General features: G+C 33.8%; 1 protein-coding gene across 2 annotated transcripts; it reads left to right on the top strand.

Annotated features, from left to right (window-relative positions):
- The first annotated feature begins 699 nt into the window (after window positions 1-699).
- On the top strand, window positions 700-20,245 carry LOC100256426 (7-dehydrocholesterol reductase). Of its 2 annotated transcripts, XM_002268419.5 has the most exons (15): window positions 700-846; window positions 2,417-2,639; window positions 2,863-2,918; window positions 3,669-3,771; window positions 3,875-3,940; window positions 4,733-4,846; window positions 6,643-6,769; window positions 9,772-9,872; window positions 9,966-10,091; window positions 10,243-10,307; window positions 10,671-10,752; window positions 10,841-10,923; window positions 11,746-11,779; window positions 15,980-16,130; window positions 16,408-16,999. In XM_002268419.5, exons 1-15 carry the CDS (start codon window positions 755-757, stop codon window positions 16,668-16,670), a joined length of 1,686 nt encoding a protein of 561 aa, XP_002268455.2. In that variant the 5' UTR covers window positions 700-754; the 3' UTR covers window positions 16,671-16,999. The 2 variants fall into 2 exon arrangements, with proteins under 2 accessions (XP_002268455.2, XP_010655266.2); XM_010656964.3 differs by lacking the exons at window positions 700-846; window positions 2,417-2,639; window positions 2,863-2,918; ... (8 more) ...; window positions 10,841-10,923; window positions 11,746-11,779 and adding exons at window positions 13,437-13,635; window positions 19,615-20,245 and having other exon boundaries at window positions 15,975-16,130; window positions 16,408-19,523.
- Window positions 20,246-20,990: the final 745 nt, after the last annotated feature.

Here is a 20,990-nt window from a genome sequence, read left to right as displayed (position 1 = left end):
AATTAATGGTTTTGGCTTATCAGAACTTTCGAAAAATGATATGGTACATATGGTCGGTTTTAAACCTAAAATATATATTATACTAACAAATACCCTTTTTGGAGTTAGATTATATTATATCAAATAATTTTTACTATAGATTATGTGGGAAATTTATAATAACACAAAATTGATAATTTTAATTAATTAATTAATTAATTTTTTATTTTCAAATAAAAAATTCATTATATTTTTATATTTTTAAAAAATTTAGAACATTTTGTTATCTAGTAAAGCGGATCACATTGAGGTATTTTTATTTTTTTTTAAAAACTAATTTGTTAAAAGAAATGAAATAATTCTCATGAAATTAATCTTTTCATGTTTTTTTTAAAAAGTAACTCATTTTTTTTTACATAAATATTTTAAATTATTTTAAGTATTTATATATATATATATATATATATTTTAAAAGCAAATGTGATTTTTACAAGAAAAAAAAGAGGATATTTTTATTAAAATAAGATTTAAAAAATATAAAAGGGTTAAAGATTGTCAAAATTAGGTTTTTAACGCCTTTTAATCAAATAATTTTTTTTTTTACCATGGTAATGTCACGTGGCTCATGGACGGCAAGTGAGGTGCATTTTCGTAATTAAATTGAAGTCAAGGTCCTAAAATCACCCATTACCTTTCCATATATATCTGTATGTCGTGGCTCTGTGTCTCCACTTCCAAGTCAAGCTGTAACAGAGGCACTACAGAGAGAGGAGAGATGGCGGAGGCGAAGACGGTGCACTCACCGGCGTTGACGTACTTTTCCATGATATCGCTTCTCACTCTCTGCCCTCCCTTCGTCATTCTACTGTACGCCATCTATATTCTCTCCTTCTTTCTTTCTCAGATTTTGGTTCCTCTGTTTGGTTCCCGAGAAAATGAAGGAAAATTTTGAATCTCCGTGTTTTACGTTTGTTTTGGTTGATCAGTTGATGTCGTATTAAGTACTGTTGAAGTGGAAAATCCGAACCTCGGAATTTGGTGGAGGCTTGTTTTCGATCCACTGAAAACTGCATTTCTCATTGTTTTGTATCTGGAAGAAGATAAAAAAAAGTTTGAATCTCTATGTTTTGTGTTTTTTTGATTGTTTAGATCAATGATTGGTGTTAGATACAGTTGCAGTGGAGAATTTTTTTTTGGATTCTTTAATGATTTGTTTTCCCCTAGTCCTCAAATCTCCCATTCCTTTCTCAGATCTTGCTTCCTCTGTTTGGTTCCCGAGAAAAAGAAAGAAATTTTTTAATCTCCGCATTTTCTGATTTTTCTAGTGCTGGTATTAGTTGCCGTTGAACTGGAAAATCCGAGACTCGAAATTTGTCGGAGAATTGATTTCGATCCATTGATAACTGCATTTTTCATTGTATTGTATCTGGAAGCTGAAGTTCGAATCTCTATGTTTTGTGGTTTTTGATTGTTTGGATCAGGTAGTGGTGTTAGATACAATTGGAGTGGAGGATAATATGATGATGGAGAATTGTTTTCGATCCATTAGTGATTTGTTTCCCCAAAGTCCTAACTTTGATTACCTTTGTTGTTAGGTTGCAGAGAAACGGAAATTTTGAATCGTTGTGTTTCATGTCTTTGTTCCTGATTGAGTGTTGGATAGAGGATACATCAGTTGGATTTTAAAAAATCTGAGACTTGACATTTGATGGAGAATTTTTGCATCCATTGATGACTACCTTACTTCTCGTTTATTTTTTAATCTTTGTGTTTTGTGTTTTTTTTTGAGTCATGTAGTGGCAGTGGAACACTTGGAATGGAAATTCAGAGACTTGAGATTTGACTGAAGAGTTTTTTTTTCCTTTATTGACTGCATTTTTCATTGTTTTTTATATTTTTTTGGAATCCCTTTATTTTAAGTTTTTTCATTGACTGGGTCATGTAGTGGTACTGGAGCAGTTGGAGTGGAAAATTTGAGACTAGAAATTTGATGGAGAATTGTATCTGATCCGTCAATGATTGCATCTCTCATTGTTTATCTTCTTCTCTTTATAATTCATTTCCTTTGAAAAGAAAATTTTGAATCCTTGTGTGTTGTACATGTCAGTGGACACGATAAGAGTTAATAGTCTAACATGTAGGCATCACTATGCTCACCAAAATGAACTAGAAGACACTTGCTGAAATTAAAATATGATTTTATTTTAATATGGGTATCAGAAGTAGTATGAACTTGTTTAAAATGCTGTGTTAAATGCGGCCAAAACACCCTATAACTTAATGTTTTAGTTGGGTGCTAAGATAAAGTTTGGATTGGAAATTCACCTGTTGTTTTGAGCTACACTATTTAGCTGTGAAACTTACTGCAGTTTGTTGTTAAGTGAAAATTAGAATAAAATTTTTCATTTTAAAATTTTCCATTTGATACACAACACAGATGGTATACAATGGTTCATGCTGATGGGTCTGTATTGCAAACTTGGGACTACCTAAAGCAGCATGGGGTGCAAGGGTTCATAGACATCTGGCCAAGGCCAACTGCGATTGCATGGAAACTAATTGCTTGTTATGCTGCATTTGAAGCTGCACTTCAGCTTTTTCTACCTGGTAAAACAGTTGAGGGCCCGATATCTCCTTGTGGGAATCGGCCTGTTTACAAGGTATTGGATGTTCCATTATTGTTTCTGTAAAAGAGCACTTCCTGATACTGTATACATGTATGTAAATGTTTGTGTCCACACACACATTTATGTCTTTATATATATATATATATATATATATATAGATTATGTATGTACATATATGTACATATTAGCCTTGATGTATTCTAATTCTAAGGAAAGGAAAGAAAAGAAATTTATGCTGCTTTTCATGCTTGTGCAGGCAAATGGCATGCAAGCATATGCAGTAACATTGATTACTTATCTGAGTCTGTGGTGGTAAGTATTGCCTTAAATATCTTTTGTCATGATCTGCTATTTCTTTAAATGGAATATTTATGAATTTTGATTAATATTTTCCATGGCTGTGAAAGAAATACATTTCTCAGAAGCTTCATGCTTGTAACCTTCTTTTGAGACAATGTGGGAACCACAACTAAATTTGGCTTGTGTTACTTTCTGTCTTTAGTTTTTTGAGAACCTTCTTTCCATGTTTCTTTGATTTGAAGACTTCCTTTTGGAGTAATACCGTAGGTTTTATCCTTCATTATACCAGTTGGAACAAGAGGTGATATTGGCTCTTGGTCTCAAAGAAGCAAACCTGGTGAATGGTTGTTTCAACATTGGGAGTTCATGAAGTTGATCTTGATACTTCCACTATGGTTTTTGCTTGGTTGATATATGAGAAATATGTCATATTAGGCCCCAATATCTCAATGAGTTCCGTTCACCTCTTTGCTTCTTCATTGTCAACTTTATGTTCTAACTGTTAATCCTGTCTAGAATATTTATCTAAAACCTCTAATGTGGTTATAAATGTTATTTTGGAACAGTTTATCTTCATTCTATTTTATATGCCTTGCTCTTTAGCCAATATTTTATATGAGGTTGCATTAGGCTGTGAGGCTATTAAAAATACTATTACTAGTTTTTTGAGAGTCAATGTATTTTCTTTGGATTCTGGTTTTAATGGATGAAGTACCACACAACTGTCAAGTGCAATCATATTTTGCTGTGTTTATTTTTCAGGTTTGGCATATTCAACCCTGCAATTGTTTATGATCATCTGGGAGAAATATATTCAGCACTTATTTTTGGAAGTTTGATCTTTTGTATTTTCTTATACATAAAAGTGAGGGCTTACAGTTGAACTTGTGATTTATGAACATTAGAACATTTTACTATATATGCAATGCCTGCCTGTTTTGCTGACAGTCATGCTTGAATTTTAAAAGGGTCATGTGGCACCATCTTCGACTGATTCTGGTTCATCTGGCAACATAATAATCGATTTCTATTGGGTCAGTGTCTTCAAGCATCTATTTTCATATGTTTTGTTTATCTATGTATTTTTAATTTCCACTGTGACTAATTTGCCTATCAAAAAAAAATAAAAATTCCATCAATGGTTTGCAACATATGTGGAGGTATGAAAAGAAAATAGAAAGAAAATTTGGGAAGAGGACCTCATAAGTTTTCAAGCATATTACTGATATATACAAAATTGAAAGTCCTGCATAAGTTTTGGCTAAGATCTACCATAAATTTGAACTATCAAGCATCTTATTGAGGCTGGGAGATATAGTGCATCTAGTAGGCTTTGATCGTACAGATAGTTCTTTGATTCTAATGTCCTTTTTCTTTTTTTTTTTTCGGTTGCAGTATTGTGTATCCATGGTTTTCCCCTGTCCTGCAATATAAATATATGGGAACATGAGGGCTAGTTCTTGCCTGAGCCACTGATTTATAACTCAAGGTCCACAACTAGATTTGCTATTTATGGGAAGATAGGGACTAGTTCTTGCCTAAGCCACTGATTTATGACATCAGACTTTTCCAATGAATATGCATTTCCTCATGATTCATTTCATTCATGTATATTTTTGGACCAGTTGATTGGATTGAACTGAAGTGTTAGTTGATTGTGGGATGGGCCATGGATACCTTTCATCTCCAAATTTAGACCCTTCCCATATTTCATTGTTATTATGAAATTTATTTATATACAAAATTCCTAGTGTGAAAAAATTATTTTATCTTATGGGAGCCTTTTTTTGGCTTACTTTCTTATCACATGTTTTTCATTCTTGCAGGGTATGGAGCTGTATCCCCGAATTGGTAAGAACTTTGACATCAAGGTTTTCACAAACTGCCGATTTGGGATGATGTCTTGGGCAGTTCTTGCTGTGACCTATTGTATAAAGCAGGTAAATGCTTTAGATGATTTCTGGATGTGAATTTCAAAGTTCCTTATCACATAAGATATGTAGAAAATTTTCAAGCATGTCAAATTTAAGGGTAAAGATCCCTCATGTGGTAGGTTCCACATCTAGAAATCATATTGACCATTCTTTATTTTGAGTTGTCTATTTCTTATTATTTGGGAATGTGAGATTATGTTATTAGGGTCATATAATCTAATCAGGGATTTACTTCCTGGTGTAACTCTATCATTTGATGGGTCTAATCTCATGTTATTAGGATGCCTTGGCAAACCCAAGATCATGGGTGTTCCTGGTTGGCGTGGGAAACCAAGCAAACCAATAGCTAGTTGCTAGCTACCTATCTATTGGTACATATAGTTCCTCCAGAAATTGAATTTTGAATTTGTATAGGTGTACTTGTATATTGATGCATGTATCAGAATTTTGCACTTGAAACTTATGCTTGATCTGATGATAGCTCGGCCTTTTCTTTCCGTTAGTCACAGATTAAGCAATAGAAATAAAGAGATCTTAACTATTAGGAAATAAAAAAATAGTTAACCTTTTTCTTTTCTAATAGGCAAAGATCAATTATGGTGCACAATAGCATACATGGTGTATACAAGGGTGCTAAAAGGCTAAAAATAAATAATTAACTACTAGTACCTGTGATATACATGAATTTAAGTACTTTGAGGCAGGCATTAAATTGAATTCACTGGTTTTTTTGAAAGAGATATCTTTTGGTGTCCTTAATTGCCTTGGTGCCTGCATTAAACTTAGGTGGCCTGCTTCTAAATTTAGTGCCTAACTTCTCAGTCTGGCATTTTTCTGTAGCAGTAATCACTGTGCAATGTCCCAATTTTCATCTAGCTGAGGCCTAGTTGCTACTGTTCAAGTTTTGTCGATATCCTCCCAAGTACCACTAAGGTTATATAACTAGCATAACCCGATGACATGGCCACATGCCAAGTATTTCTTGCTCAGTGCAGCTGTGGGTCCACAGTATTGCTCTTGTGATTTGGCTCAAGTGGGGATGAGGAAGATTCAAGGTTCATTTCTGTGTAACGGCCAAAAAGAAAAATGCTATCTAGTAAAGAAAAGCTATGGGTTCACCATATTAAGCATGTTACCTGCCCGATTAATATTGTCCCCAGTCATCTGCATGGTTGAAGTTGTATTAATTGCTAACTCTGGAGGTCCTAGGGGGGATTGGTTGTCTTGACATCTTGGATCAATATTATGTGATGCATATGATATGCTAGTTAACAAGCTAAAAAATAAAAATAAATAAAAATGATGAAAATTGAGAAAAATCAATGCAGTTAGATGGACCTGACAAATTTTAAAAATATCTGTCAGATTTGACACTGTTTAAATAGTCATGAAAGCACCTATTTGGATTAGTTTATGATAATATCAAGACTTGAAAACTCTACTATTTTAAACACAATGGTATTTTTACTTAAAATGACACTTAATTCCATGGTCAATACAGCTTTAATTTTTTTAGCTATTCTTGATAGACCAGAATGCTAGCAACCCATCACCCCACTTTTATTTGCTGAGTTCTTTATCATCCAACTCAATGTTTATTAAACTAGGTATATGATTCTTGTATTTGAAGTTTGGGTGAGTTGATGATGCCTTGCTTGTAGATACATATATTGCTGCTATATGTGTATGCATGTACACTCAATTGATATCATATGTTACCATGTAATTCTTGTACTTAATGTTTAAGAATGTGATTTCTTTTGGGTTATTTTGATGTGTTTCATATATACTTCATTTGACAGTATGAAGAGAATGGGAAAGTGGCAGATTCCATGCTTGTAAATACTATATTGATGCTGGTATATGTGACAAAGTTCTTTTGGTGGGAAGCTGGATACTGGAACACAATGGATATTGCACATGATCGAGGTTCATATATTTTCTTCCCTTTCTTTCTCATTTCATGTGCTTGGTTTTTCTACTACTATTTTTTTTATAAGAGGAAAAGAAATACATGTAGGTGAAGGTGAAATTTAGAAATATTATAATCCTGTGCATTCCTTGTTGTGAGCTTTCTGTGAATGTCCATTTTGTTTTAATTTACCCTAGCTAATGCATTGAACTATCAACGGGTTAGTGCCTTCTTGGGGAGTTGAACTCCCAATCTCCACTGTGGAGAAGATTTCCTGCTACAAGCTGGAAAACTATTACTTAATATAAGCCATTGGTTACTCTTCTCGCTCTTTTTTTTTTTTTTTTGATAAGTAAATAAAGTGTATTAAAAATCAAAGCGCCAGAAAAGCACTTCAATGTATATAGGGAGTATACAATGGGCACCAAAAGCACCTCTAAAAAACAAAGAAAAACACCAAAAAATGCACCCCCTCAAGGCTCAACAAGACCCTATCCAATCCACAAAATCTACAATCGAAGAAGGGCCAAGAGCTATAAACAAATTGGACCATGCCCAAAGATTACACAAAAAATTCAATTTAATCCTATGAACAGAATGCTCAATGTTTTCAAATGCCCTACTATTCCTTTCCTTTTAGGTTGTCCAAAAAAGACACGAGGGCAGCTCTCCACACCTTTTTCCCCTTTTTATTTTTATTTTTATTTTTTTATCCACAACAGACCTATACTAACTTGTAAGTGTCTCTCTCACTGAGGGAAGGACCCAAGAAACGTCAAAAAGTGAAAAAAGAGGTGCCAAACAGCTCTTGTCTTGTCGCAATGGAGGAGAATGTAATCAACTGATTCCTCCTCTTTGCAACAGAGGAAACATCTATTTGCCACAACCCACCCTTGGCTTTAGATGTGGCCCAAAGTTAAAACTTTATTCCATGTGGCCTCCCAAGCGAAGAAGCCACCTTGGGTGGTACCCAAGAGTTCCAAATAACGTTTGAAGGGAAATCCAATTGTCTTCCTAGCTCAACTCTTTCTACAAGTCTTTTAACAGAAAATTTTCCATTCTTCGCCCCTAACCACACCAACTTATCCTCCTCATCCCTACTCACCCTCCACCGTTGCAACCTTAAGAGGAATCGCTCTGCTATATCCATTTCCCAATCATTGAGACGGCTAGCAAAATGGGGTGCCCAACAATCCCCATCCGAAGAAGCAAACCAAACCTCATCCACCCATGCCTCTTTCGAAGTGGCAATCAGAAATAAAGAGGGAAAACCTCATAGAAGCTGCCAGTGTTTTGTTTGAACATGATTTAACTACCCCATTTAGTTCTACATTGATTTCCACTTATTGAGCCAACTTTTAGTTTGCTGAATGCTTCTAATTTATCAGTCTTAGTCTTTCCACTCAAATGTCTTGAAATCATACCTAGACTTGGTTTTATAATGCTTGTCCCTCCACATTTCTGGCTAAATTCATTCAGAAAACTGATCCCAGTTGAAAATTTGGGTTTACTTCCAAATATTTTTCTTTGATAGGCTGGATTTGCTTCTGAATACTCCACTTGTTGAAGCACACTTGTCTTGATTTTGGCTTTATGTTTTTACGAATAGCAAATAAAACCTGAGAAGGAAATGAATATATTATCTCTGATTTTGGCTCCTGTGCTTCTATTTAGTTTTCAGTTTTATGTTTTTCAGAATCATGCAAGTGTTCTTCATGTACATTGGATCTTCTTTGGAGGACCCCTCTTCCTTCTATATACACTTTCTTTTTAACAATATAATTCATTGTTTCTTATAAGCAATGATCTTGCCTAATAAAATCCTGGAAAGAAAATGTCGTTTTCAAGCTCCTAGCTAATTTTATGAAACACTTCTTCAATCACACCCTCTATATGGGTAATTCATCTGAGATATTAAAAATGGGTTGCAGTGTGATGTATCCTTGTAACCAATGGGCACAGGCACTACGACATATTTGTGTGTGTATTTTCTGCTGTTTGGGCTGACTGGTTTGGGATGTGTTAACAATTGTGAACACATATAAAGGTTCTACCTGCAATATTAAGATCTATTTCCTTGAAGTTGAAAATGGCTTGGTTGAATTGTAACGCGGACACAAGACTGAAAAAATTCGTGTCGTATTTCTTTATTTACTGCCAGAATGGTACTCCAGGTAAATGATGATCTACACACCTTTAATGCCAAGTAGTTTGCCGATCTATGGCAATACAATTTGGAATAAGAACAGAAGTTCTTAATTCTTTTTCCTCATTATTTTGGATCACATCCTTTTTCTTCTTTGTATTGAATGACACATTTTTGCATTGTTCTATATATAGATAGATTATGAATTTATATATTGTCAATCATAGTTTCCAAGAAATGGTTTTTAGATCAGAAACCTTTTTAGTCTAATATGTCAAATTATTGGAAATGTCCAGGAACTCTTGGGAACTCATAGGAGACATTTAAAACACTCTTGGGAAATGTCTTGGAACCTGAGAGAAACATATTTCCTATAATTTGATACCCTTGAGAAATGTGTGATTTAAAGCATCTTTTTTTCCTTTCCTTAGTATTTTCTTAGAACCAAACCTATCATAAATCTATTTTTAATTTTCCTTTATTGTTTCTTTTCTTTTACTTTTCCTCTCTATTTTCTTTTTCACACATTTTCTATCAAATTTTTTGGGAACCAGACATAGCCTAAAACTTTCATTACTTTCCTTCAATTTTAGTTCTTCACACTTCGTTATTTCTTTAAACTAAAATAAACTAAATATTAGATTGCATGAAAGCTGGCTTCTTGCATGTTCGTGATATATTTTTGTCACACTGTAATGTAGAGTTACATGTTCTCTTATGTCTGTGCAAACAATTGCTCAGTGCATCTTTTGCTGCGGTATTTTGGTTGTGGCCTTTTTTCACGTGTATATCTCATTCTCTGTTATTGTTTTCCCTTGCATCTAGTGTTGTTGATAATTTCATTAAGACTCATTCTACATTTGGTTTTGGCAGCTGGCTTTTATATTTGTTGGGGATGCTTGGTATGGGTTCCGTCCATTTACACTTCTCCTGGAATGTACCTGGTCAACCATCCTGTGAACCTTGGAACTCAGGTATGGTCTTTGTATACTTTGTCGATATTTTGGAATTAATGAATTATGAATCATTTATATTCAGTTTCTGACATTCTCTTCCTATTGCTCCAGCTTGCGATTTATATTCTTGCAGCTGGAATCACATGCATATATATAAACTATGATTGTGATAGGCAAAGGCAAGAATTCCGTAGAACAAATGGCAAGTGCTTGGTTTGGGGGAAAGCTCCATCAAAGGTCTTTGATTTTACTCCATACTCCAGTGACACTTAGCTTTTGAAATTTATTAGAAGCTCATTTCTTACATGGGGGGTTGACATTGTTAAGTACTTGTTCTGCAATTCTCTGTGTTCGAATTTACTTAATTTCAATTTCGATTGTTGTACAGATTGTGGCCTCCTACACCACCACTTCTGGAGAAACAAAGTCCAGTCTTCTTTTGACCTCGGGCTGGTGAGCTCCCCGTATTTAGCTTGGAAATACAAAAATAAAAAAATACTAGAACTAATAGTATCAAAGTATGATCTTGTCTTTCGTCAATACGTTTCTTCCCTATGGACCACTTTAATTTGTGTTGCACACAAGAAGGGTTCGGTTCAACCCTTCATGGATCCTCATTGGGTGTGCTCATAGACTAGAAATTGATTCAGTTCAATGAGCTTAAAAATCATGAGACACCTCTCAGAAACTTGATGGAAGTCTGTACTGTTTCTTCCATATGTAGATTATGTTGGTGTGTGCATGATAACTACCATTAGATTGCCCCAAAGGCATGCCAGGTCTGGCTATGCCTGACATTTTTCTTGTTTGTTGCAGGTGGGGTTTGTCCCGTCACTTCCATTATGTACCTGAAATTTTGGCTGCATTTTTCTGGACGGTCCCTGCTCTTTTTGGCCATGTAAGCCTTTCTAGTTTTGAAATACATGCGGTATCTGGAACTTCTACCCATTGTTGAATGATATTTTCTTTTGTTTATTCTTCTACAGTTTCTGCCTTATTTCTACGTGCTGTTCCTTACTATCCTTCTTTTTGACCGAGCCAAAAGGGATGATGATCGATGTCGGTCCAAGTAAGCAAACACAGCCTCCATCAGTTACCTAAACCGTCTTTTCTTTCGACCATTATATTCACACCATATTTGGTTCCCAAAAAATATTAAAGGAAATTATTTTCTCATTTTTGGTTTGCCATAAAAAGTAAAAAGTATAGAAGAAAACTTAAATATAGTTAAAATAAGTTAGAAACCTATATATTTTTAAATTATTTAATTTCTATAGAGAATATATGAAATAAGTGAAATAAGTTTAGGCTATGTTTGGTTCTTGGAAAATTTGGGGGAAAATGCAAGGGAAAGAAAATGAAAAGGAAAAAAAATAAAAAGTGAAGGAAGATAAAAAATAGATTTAAATTCAATAAATTATTTTTATATGCTATTTCAAACACATTTAACTTATTTTTCTTCTTTTATGTAAGGATTAAACAATTTTAAAATGTATAAATTTTTAACTAATTTTAATTATATTTGATATTCTTTCATATTTTCTATGATGAAGCTAACATAAACAATAATTTTTTTTTTCTTTCCTTAATATTTTTTCGGAACCAAACATAACCTTAATCTTAATGTATATAAAAATAATTATTTATTTTAAATCTATTTTTATTTTCTTTTCACCTTTTATTTTCTCAATTTTTCGAACAAATGGAGCATAGGGTAAAAATCTTAGTATGCAATACACAAGCATGCACCACCTTTAATGCAGTTAATTGTTTTCGCATATGAGAAACATGGCTTATGTAGAATCTTGGATTGTCTTATAAAAAAAAGAGAACTCATCTTCGAATTCATTTCTTAACTCTGCATGAAAATTTGACATGAAGCTGCTTGCAGGTACGGGAAATACTGGAAAAAATACTGTGAAAAGGTTCGATACAGGATTATCCCTGGAATCTACTGAGATCCATGACGGATTGAGACCCAACATAGGATCCTGTTTTCCCAGGTTGCCTTGGTCCTCCCAGTGTCGTAGCAGCTTGTCTTTGTTGTATTATGTCCTTTGAGAATTTTGTTGTTTAAAGCTCATGTCTCCACTCTCTCTAGTTTTATTATTATCTGTGTCTTCACCTCTGCAGGAGTCAGGGAGGGGTGGATTTATTTCAGAACGTGGCCTTTTTCTGTGAATGGAATCAAATTCAGATGAACTGAGTTGCTTCATTGTTGTTATTTGATGAGAAACAAGCCTGCAATACTGCAATCTGACTGCAAAAGTGAGGAACTCGTAAATAAATAAAAAAGAAGAGGGGTGATGGTCCTTTTTGAAGCAGTAATATAAAGTAATAATTAATAACAATAGCAAGAAGATAATAAAGAGTTATGGAAAGAGAATACAAACAATGATTTTAACTTGGTTCCACGTAATTTTGTCTTTGTTGCAAACACATAAAAATTGCACAAGTGACCACTTAAAACTGACTCAACTTGGTTTCAATCGAAACATTAAAATTGACAAAAAAAAAAAAAAACCTTTTTTAATGGTGAAAAAGCACAGTGGGTTTTTTTATACTATATAAATCAAACTAATAAAGTAATAATAATAATAATAATAATTAAATATTTAAATATTTACTCTTTTTTATTTTAGAAAAAAATTCTACCTCCAAATAATTAAAAAGAAAAAAATCACCAAAGTTCAAGGGAAAAGTGGTATTTGATTCATTAATATTGAAATATATACATAAAAAAAGAATCTCAAAATTCATCTATTTAAAAATAATTTCAATTACAAGTACTTTTTAACGAGTCATCCAATTATTCACAAAATTGCTCGTTTACTTGTCATGTCATCCAATTCAATTGACAAGTAAACTACTTATGTGGACGTTTCCCTTACTTTTAGATATTTTATTATTTTATTATTTAAGAATTTTTTTCCTCCAAAAATATAAGTAAAAATTATAAAAAAAAAAGAGTTTATATTAAAAATAATTCATATTCTTGATAATAAATTTGTATTTATTATATAATATTAATAATTGTTTGATATAATAGAAAATAAAATTTACTGTAAGAGTTTTTTAGATATAAAATGTTTTACATATGGTTGTTATATGATATATAGTATAAAAATAAATAAATAAATAATTATTTTATATTAAATAAATTAATCATAATTAAAATAATTATATATTATTAAATTTATTATTTATTATTTAATAAAACAATCTTATTACTTTTGAATTTGTAATATGATTAAATAGGATTTGTTTGAAAATATTTTCTCTTAAAATTATAAGAAATAAAAAAATATTAATCCTATTTAAATATGATTTTTTTTACATAATATTTTCTAAAATTTTAGGAAACTAAAATTAGAAGTATCTAAAAAGAAGGAAACATCTATATGGAGAAATCTACTTGTTAATTAATTTGAATGAAAATAAAAAGGTATTTTTGAAAATAATTGGATGACTTACTAAAAATGCACGTATTTCAAATTACTTTTAAATGGATAAAAAAAAATACTAATTTAAAAAATTTGACCTTTTTTTTTCTTTATATATTTTCATATCAGTGAATTAAATCCCACTTTCCCCCAAAGTTCAATCTAATTTTTATTTGTTTCCACTTCTCGTTATCCTTATCCTTTTCATTGCCGCAAGCTTTTGATGAAAAGGGATTAGTGCAACGACGTCGTTTTGCATTCAGCCTCTAGGAAATACCGGACTCTCGACTTCCCGAGATCGAAAGAAAAAGGGAGAGAGGGCTTTGGTTCGCTCAGAGGTACGTTTGATTCTCGAAGCTTCTCGAATTCCACCCATAACTTGCCCTAGATTCTATGTATAGAACCCTTGATTTCAATTTCATTCAAGTGTTTTTTTTTTTTTTTCCTTTTAATTATTTTTAATCGTTCGATTGTATTTTGATGTCATGCATTTTTTTTTTTTAAATGTATTTTGAATTGTGGTCTGTTTGCTCCCCAAGAAAGTTATTTCTGTAATTAGGGTCAAGCAGATTCTTGTGTTAGTCAATTTTTTGGTTGGGTTAGGTTGTTATTAGGGTTAGTGATAAAAATAGTTCTGTTTGGTTGCTGAGAAAGTTATTCATGTGATTAGTGTACTGCGATTGTGTTAGTTTTTGTATACTAATCATTATTTGGTTGGGATTAGGTAGACGTTAGGGTTTCCGTTAAAATTAATAGGGTTTCTTTGGTGGCCGAGAAGGTTATTTATGTAGTTAGTATAATGCAGTAATGTGTTAGTTTTCATAATATTAGTTGTTTGGTTGGATGTAGCTAGGTATTAGTGATAGTGTTAAAACTTGGTCTGGTAGCCTGAAAAAGTTACTTATGCAATTGTTTAGTTTCAATGTACTGGTTATTATTTCATGGGTTTAGGTATGTATTAGAATTAGTGTTAAAATTGGTAGGTCTGTTTGGTCTCCAAGAAAGTCATTTATGTAATTGGTGGGATGCTATTGGTTTAGGTTCTGTATACTTGTGATCATTTATTTGGAAATAGATAGACATTAGGTTAGTGTGAATATTGGTATGATTGTTAAGTTTCTAAGAAAGTATTTGTGTCATTGTAATTGGCATAATGCAGTTGTGTTAGTTTATTTGCTTGGGATTATGTAGGCTGTAGGCATTGAGGTTAGTTTTAAATTAATAAGTTTGTTTAGTTGCTGATAAAGTGTTTGTGTAGTTTGTAATACTAGTTATTATTTTGTTGGCTTTAGGTATTTATTTGGATTAGTGGTGAAACTGGAAGGTTTACCGTACAGTTTATGCATTGTGAATTGAGGCTTGACATGTAATGCCACGGCACATCTTCCTCCATTGTTCACAGCTTGAAGCCTGCCTTGTTGTCTTGGATCGATTTCAGTAACCCGGTTCTTTATTTTGTGAAAAGTGCACTATCTGCCTTATATCTGTCTGCTCTCAAGGATTTTTTTGTAGAACCTTTTGGCATTATCGTTGACAGGCTTTTTATTTTGCTGATAGTCTGTTGGTTCCTTCTTCTTATCCCATGTAACTTTAACTGTGTCTATTTTCTTCCTCAGTTCTTACCATCATAGCTGTTGATGTTCCTTTTAATTTGGGTCCAGTACTCTGCCCTTGCTTTCCTTTGGTTTGTTGGTCCCAAGCAAGGAAGTCATATATACTGGTTTCATCTTCCCATGAAAACTGATTTACCCCAACTTCCAAGTCTACAGAAGTTTTAGTTTTGATTAATATTTGTTTAACTCCTTGCCTCAGGTGTAAGTCATTTGGATCATTGGTGGTGACCTGATTAATAGTCAGGTGGGCTTCAAGAAACCTTTTCTGCCCCCTAAAATGTCATGGAGCACAAAATCTAGTTAATAGGTGTCCTCCATGGAAGAAATTGCTGGTTTCTGTCCCATGTTTTTGACAGTTGTATGATACTGTCTCTGACCTCAAGCATCCATATTTTGATGCTTATGGTGTTGGATTGTCATGCACATGTCATTATGATTGCCAAGATAAACATGTGGATAATTATTTTAAGCACCATTCTTCAATTGTGGTAGAAGGGCTTCCAATAAACCTTTGCCATAATCTTCCTCTGGCTCGGTGTTTGTGTTTTTTTATGTTTGTGATTTTTGGTGTTGCATGAGTACTTCAAAATTTGGGTAGCAGAATTATTCAAGGGTTGGCATGTCAATTTGTGGAAAGGAGCAGGAGGAAGAGTTGGAGGATAGTTCCTCCTTACCTGGTTTCATGCTTACTGAAAGAAAAATACAGGAGGACTTTTGAAGGGGTACAGTTGCCAGTCAATTGATTAAAACAAAATTCCCTAAGGTCCTCTCTATTGGAATTTTGTTGGATCTTATCATGATTTTATTCTTAGCTTTTGCTGTAAGTGATTTGGTAAACATATATTTATATTAGTAAGTAGTTAGTACTTCACCCTTTGTTGTAAATAGAGTATTGGACCATAGAGAAGTGTCTAGCTAATGGTGATTGATTCTCCTTGTCTAAAGAGTTTATAGGTGGTGCTATTATCTTTCTTTTCTTGTTGCTTGGCAATATTTATGCAAGTCTGTACTTTTTGAATTTCCACATGTACCATATAACTTTTCTCTCTTTCAATCCTTAATAGGGAAGAAAATGTCCTCATATGATAATGTTATTGGAGGGAAGCTAAAGCTAAAGGGAAAAGCCCTGGATGTGAAGGCTGGTGGAGTGAAGAAAAAGAAGAAACACAAGAAGCAGTATGATCAAAATTCTGAAGTCACCGAAAATGAGCTTTCAGCAGGTTTGTTGGTTTTCTTGAATCAAGGCATGGAATTGGTTTCTTAAGTTGTTCAACTTAATTAAACTTATCCCTACTATTTTTTTCTGATACAAGCTAAAAAAAGGGGTAATAGAAAATAGTAAGAGTAAAAGGAAGAGGTCTTATGTGAGGCAATTCTCTCAAAACTGTTCACCCCTAAACCTGGGAAATCCTGTTCAATCAAGCTTTCCTTCATCCTATCATAGTTTCAGTACATTACTATTTCAAACTTTAGCTCTAAACTTTGTATTTGGTGTAGATGGAAGTACAAGATTATCAACTGATCCCAACGAGGAAGATCCAAATGATGCCAACAAATCGAGTGGAGAAAAAAATGCTGCTCCATATGATGATCATCTCACGCCAGCTGAGAGACGATACATAGAGCAGAGAGAGAAACTGGATGTGAACAGGCTGGCCAGGATATCTAATAAATCACACAGGGATCGGATCCAGGACTTTAACCAGTACCTGGCAAACATGAGCGAGCATTACGACATCCCTAAAGTTGGACCTGGCTAACAAGTTGAAACAGAATTTCAGAGTCCCAAGGCCAAAGGAGGAGGACTGCTTTCTCCCTTGGTGCAGGTACCTAGTGCTGTTATTGCCCATGTTGTTGTTGGGAGGGTTGGTGTTTGCTGTTTTCCAAATTATGCCTTCTTTCTGTTCATCAACAAAAACACCATCATAGCTTTGCTTTGGAACTACTAAGTTAACACTACTGCATCTTTGTGAGGATTTGTCTTGTAGTATAACTTCCTCCTGCCAAAAACTTTTAACCATTTTAATCTTGATGTACTGATTCTGTTTATTGATCAATCAATTGAAGTGAATCAGCTGTTGTGCCTTTAGATTGAATGTGAACTGGAGGAAATAGAATGGAGGGATGTGTTTTATTCAGGATTTAGGAGGATAATATTATAGAAATAGATGTGGATGAAAAAAACAATCTAGTATAGAGAAAATCTGAGCATGGCTAGTTTGTGGTAATGATGGATTAGAACCAATGGAATTGAGAGGGCTTCTATTTCCTTCCTCATTCTTCATAAGAAAAATGATTTTCTTGTATTTGGGTTTTCCAAGAAAATTAAATATTATTAAAGTTTGTTAGAAACTCATGGGTAATCAATCTTTAGACAAAAGAGTTAAAATAAGTTCTTTCTATTGTCTATCTCTTCCATTTTCCTCAAAATTTTCAAGAATCAAATATGGCTTAAATCTGAAGAGGAGGTCTTCTTTTATGGTCACCTTCAAATTGGGTTTGGATGGAATTTGCTTGGAATATTGTTTTAATTTTAATTGTTATACATTTATATTGAAAATGTAAATAGCAAAAGAGACAATTTTAAAGGAATAATAAAAAAGAAAAATACCTTATCTATTTTTTCAATTAAGTGAATTATGAGATGTACAATTATAATTCTAGGTCTTGCACTTCATAATTATTAAAGAAATATTTGGTTAAAAGAGATAAAATAATCCTTAAATTGTAAATTTAACAATTTTCAAGTTTTTACTTGAAAAGTAATCATTTTTTTTAATATATATAAATATTTTTTACCATTTTAAGTATTTTTATGTAAGTTTAACAAGAAAATAATGAAAATATTTTTATCAAAATGAGATAAAAAAAGGACAAAATGTTAAATTTCAAAATTTTAATTTTCATTAACCTTTTTAATCAAATAACCCATTATTAAAAACGCATTTAAAATAAATGTTAGATGTTGCCTTCCCCATCTTGCCATATTCATTTATAATATAAAAGTATTCCTTATATTATAAGAAGTTGTTGGAACCACCTATAAAAAATAATTGGAAATACCTCAAATTTGTTCTAAAAATCAACATGTTTTAAAAATAAGTTTTTATTTTTATTTTTATTTTTCTCAAGAATTTCCTAGAATATTCGATACATATAGTAGGTAACTCTCCAAGCATGTTCAAAGGTCGGTAGGGTTGAGACTAAGCCCTCTCTGCTCAGCTCCTTGCTCTTCAAGGAAAGTTACAAATGGAAACTTCCTTGAACACCACCACAACCATTCATGACAAGAACTGGTCAATGTGTTGGTGTCTTCCTTCGTTTTCTTTTCTTTTCTTTTTTGAAAATTCAACGTCAGAGTCAATGGTGAATACGAAGAATATTCAAACTTTGGAAATGGAACACACCAAAATCTCAAAACTTACTACAAATCCACCTCAAGCCACCATGGGAGGATGTAGCAGGACAGGGACAGAGGTTGAAGTCTTTAACAAACCTCACATCCTCTTCCTTCTCTTCTTCACCATCACCCAAAAACACCTCCATACCAACTCACTCCTGAGTCCTGACAACCCTCAAAATCTCTTCAACAATAATTCACCATCTCCCACATCACAACTATACCCAACATGTTGTCATTAGCATTCCAAAATCGGAAGAGCGCAGCAGCAGTGCTGTCTACGGCTGCTTCTCTAGCTGCTTCAGCCATGCTCATTCGCAGCATCGCCAACGACCTCCTGCCCAACGAAGTCCACGACTACTTCTCCTCCACCCTCCACAACCTCTCCCGCTACTTCTCCTCCCAACTCACCATCGTCATCGACGAATTCCAAGGCCTCTCTATGAATAAACTCTTTGAGGCTGCTGATGTCTACCTTGGCACCAGAATGACCCCCTCAGTCAGAAAAATTAGAGTGGTTAAGGGCGATGAGGAGAAGAAACTGGCTGTCACCATGGACAGGAACGAAGAAATTGTCGATGTTTTTGAGAATGTTAGAGTGAAGTGGACGATGGTTTGCAGACAAGGTCAGGCATTAGGCCGTGGAAACAGCCGAAACAGGGGAGAGACTCCGAGGTTGGAGGTTAGATCATATGAGCTGAGTTTCAACAAGAACTATAGAGATATAGTGTTGGATTCTTACCTGCCATACATTTTGGAGAGAGCCAGGGCCATCAAAGAAGAAAACAAGGTGGTGAAGCTCCACACAGTGAACTATTCCAACTGGGATTTGGGTTCGATTCTTCTGGATCACCCCATGACCTTCCAGACTCTGGCCATGGATTCAGAGCTGAAGAAGGAACTGGTGGAGGACCTGGACAACTTCGTCAATGGAAAGGACTACTACAGAAGAATTGGGAAAGCTTGGAAGCGAGGGTACTTGCTGTATGGCCCTCCAGGGACTGGAAAATCCAGCTTGATTGCAGCCATGGCGAATCACCTCAACTACGACATCTACGACTTGGACCTCACAAATGTGAATTCCAACTCCGATCTCAGGGCCCTCCTTCTTGCCATGTCTAGTAAATCGATACTGGTCATCGAGGACATTGACTGTATGATCAAGTTACAAAACCGAGACTCTGAAGAACGATGGCAGCCGCATAAAAATCAGGTTAGAACATATTTCATGATAACATGATTGATTGATAGTATGATACTATAGGAAGTTCTATGGCTTATATGCTTTCTTGGTATTTTGACAGGTGACCCTCTCGGGTTTGCTCAACTTCATCGATGGGATTTGGTCATGCTGCGGCGATCAGGGACGAATCATCGTCTTCAGCACGAACCACAGGGACCAGCTTGACCCAGCTCTGCTGAGGCCTGGCCGGATGGACATGCATATTCACATGTCATACTGCACCATTTCTGCATTCAAGCAGCTTGCCTTGAACTACCTGGGGGTCTGGCAGCATCCTCTCTTTGACCAAGTTGAGGGCCTGATGGGGGAGGTGAAGGTCACTCCTGCAGAGGTCGCCGGTGAGCTGATAAAGAGTAAAGATCCCGATGTCTCCCTTCAGGGCCTCCTCGGCTTTCTTCACAGCAAAAATGAAGCAAAACCCCAGAAGGAAATGGAAGCAGAAGACAGATCAGATTGAGGATTGATGTAAATATGTTTGTAGGAACAGAGAGGCATGATCACTTGATATTGGTTTGTGGGTGAAAATTCTACAATGCAATATTGAAGAAAGTATTCAAAAAGATTGAATCATAGACTCATGCTTCCATTAGCCCCAAAAGAAGAGCTGTTTCTAGGATTAAATATACTTTATTCCCTTTCATCTTTTGATCGTGTTTTACATTCTATCCTTTTCAAAACTCAATACTTCATTTATAAACTTGTTCATTTATAAACTTGTCGACAATACTTCATCCCAAATTTGCTAAAAAAGAATCAATGAATTGCTTATTAAATAAAAAAAAATAAAACAAAAATGTAAAAAAACACACCTGTAATCTAAATATAAAGTTATCACACTTTGTAGATGAATGCGAAAATCACAAAGAATTATGAAGATGTTTCTCTAAAATAAAAATCAAGATTGATGTCTGTCATATTTAGGAAATATTTGAGAAATTTCACTTCAAAGTTATCAATTTAAAGTTGGTTTTACTTAAGTTAGAAATAATGTTTAAATCAGAGTAGAAAAAAAAGTAATCATTTTTACAATTTTATGAAGGTTTTGTAATTATGAACAAAATATTATTCTTTAACAAATTTGAGAGAAAATATTAAATTTTGAATATAAAATGACAAAGCGTAAAACATGTTAAAGGTTGAAAAAAATATAGCGTATCGAAACTAATCGTGATTTATGATAAGATAAAAATGACATCTTTATTTTGAAAAAGATGGGGTGTATATATGATATTAATGTATTATAATCTTTTAGGAGGTTTTGTTCGTGTTTTCAATTTGACAATGAAGATAAAAAAGTCATGACCTCTTTAATAATCTTTTAGTTATTTTCTTTCCATTATTTTGAGTGTGATATATTATTTAAAAGCAAAAATATATTAAATTGAAGTAAAATTCACTACTTATTGCTCAAAGTATGATATCGTTGTTATTAATTTT

The sequence above is a fragment of the Vitis vinifera genome, chromosome 9 (assembly GCF_030704535.1).
Source record: "Vitis vinifera cultivar Pinot Noir 40024 chromosome 9, ASM3070453v1".
NCBI classification, from domain to species: Eukaryota; Viridiplantae; Streptophyta; class Magnoliopsida; order Vitales; family Vitaceae; genus Vitis; species Vitis vinifera.
The sequence above is the reverse complement of the archived record's forward strand: the minus strand, read 5'-3'. Positions and strand labels throughout refer to the sequence as shown.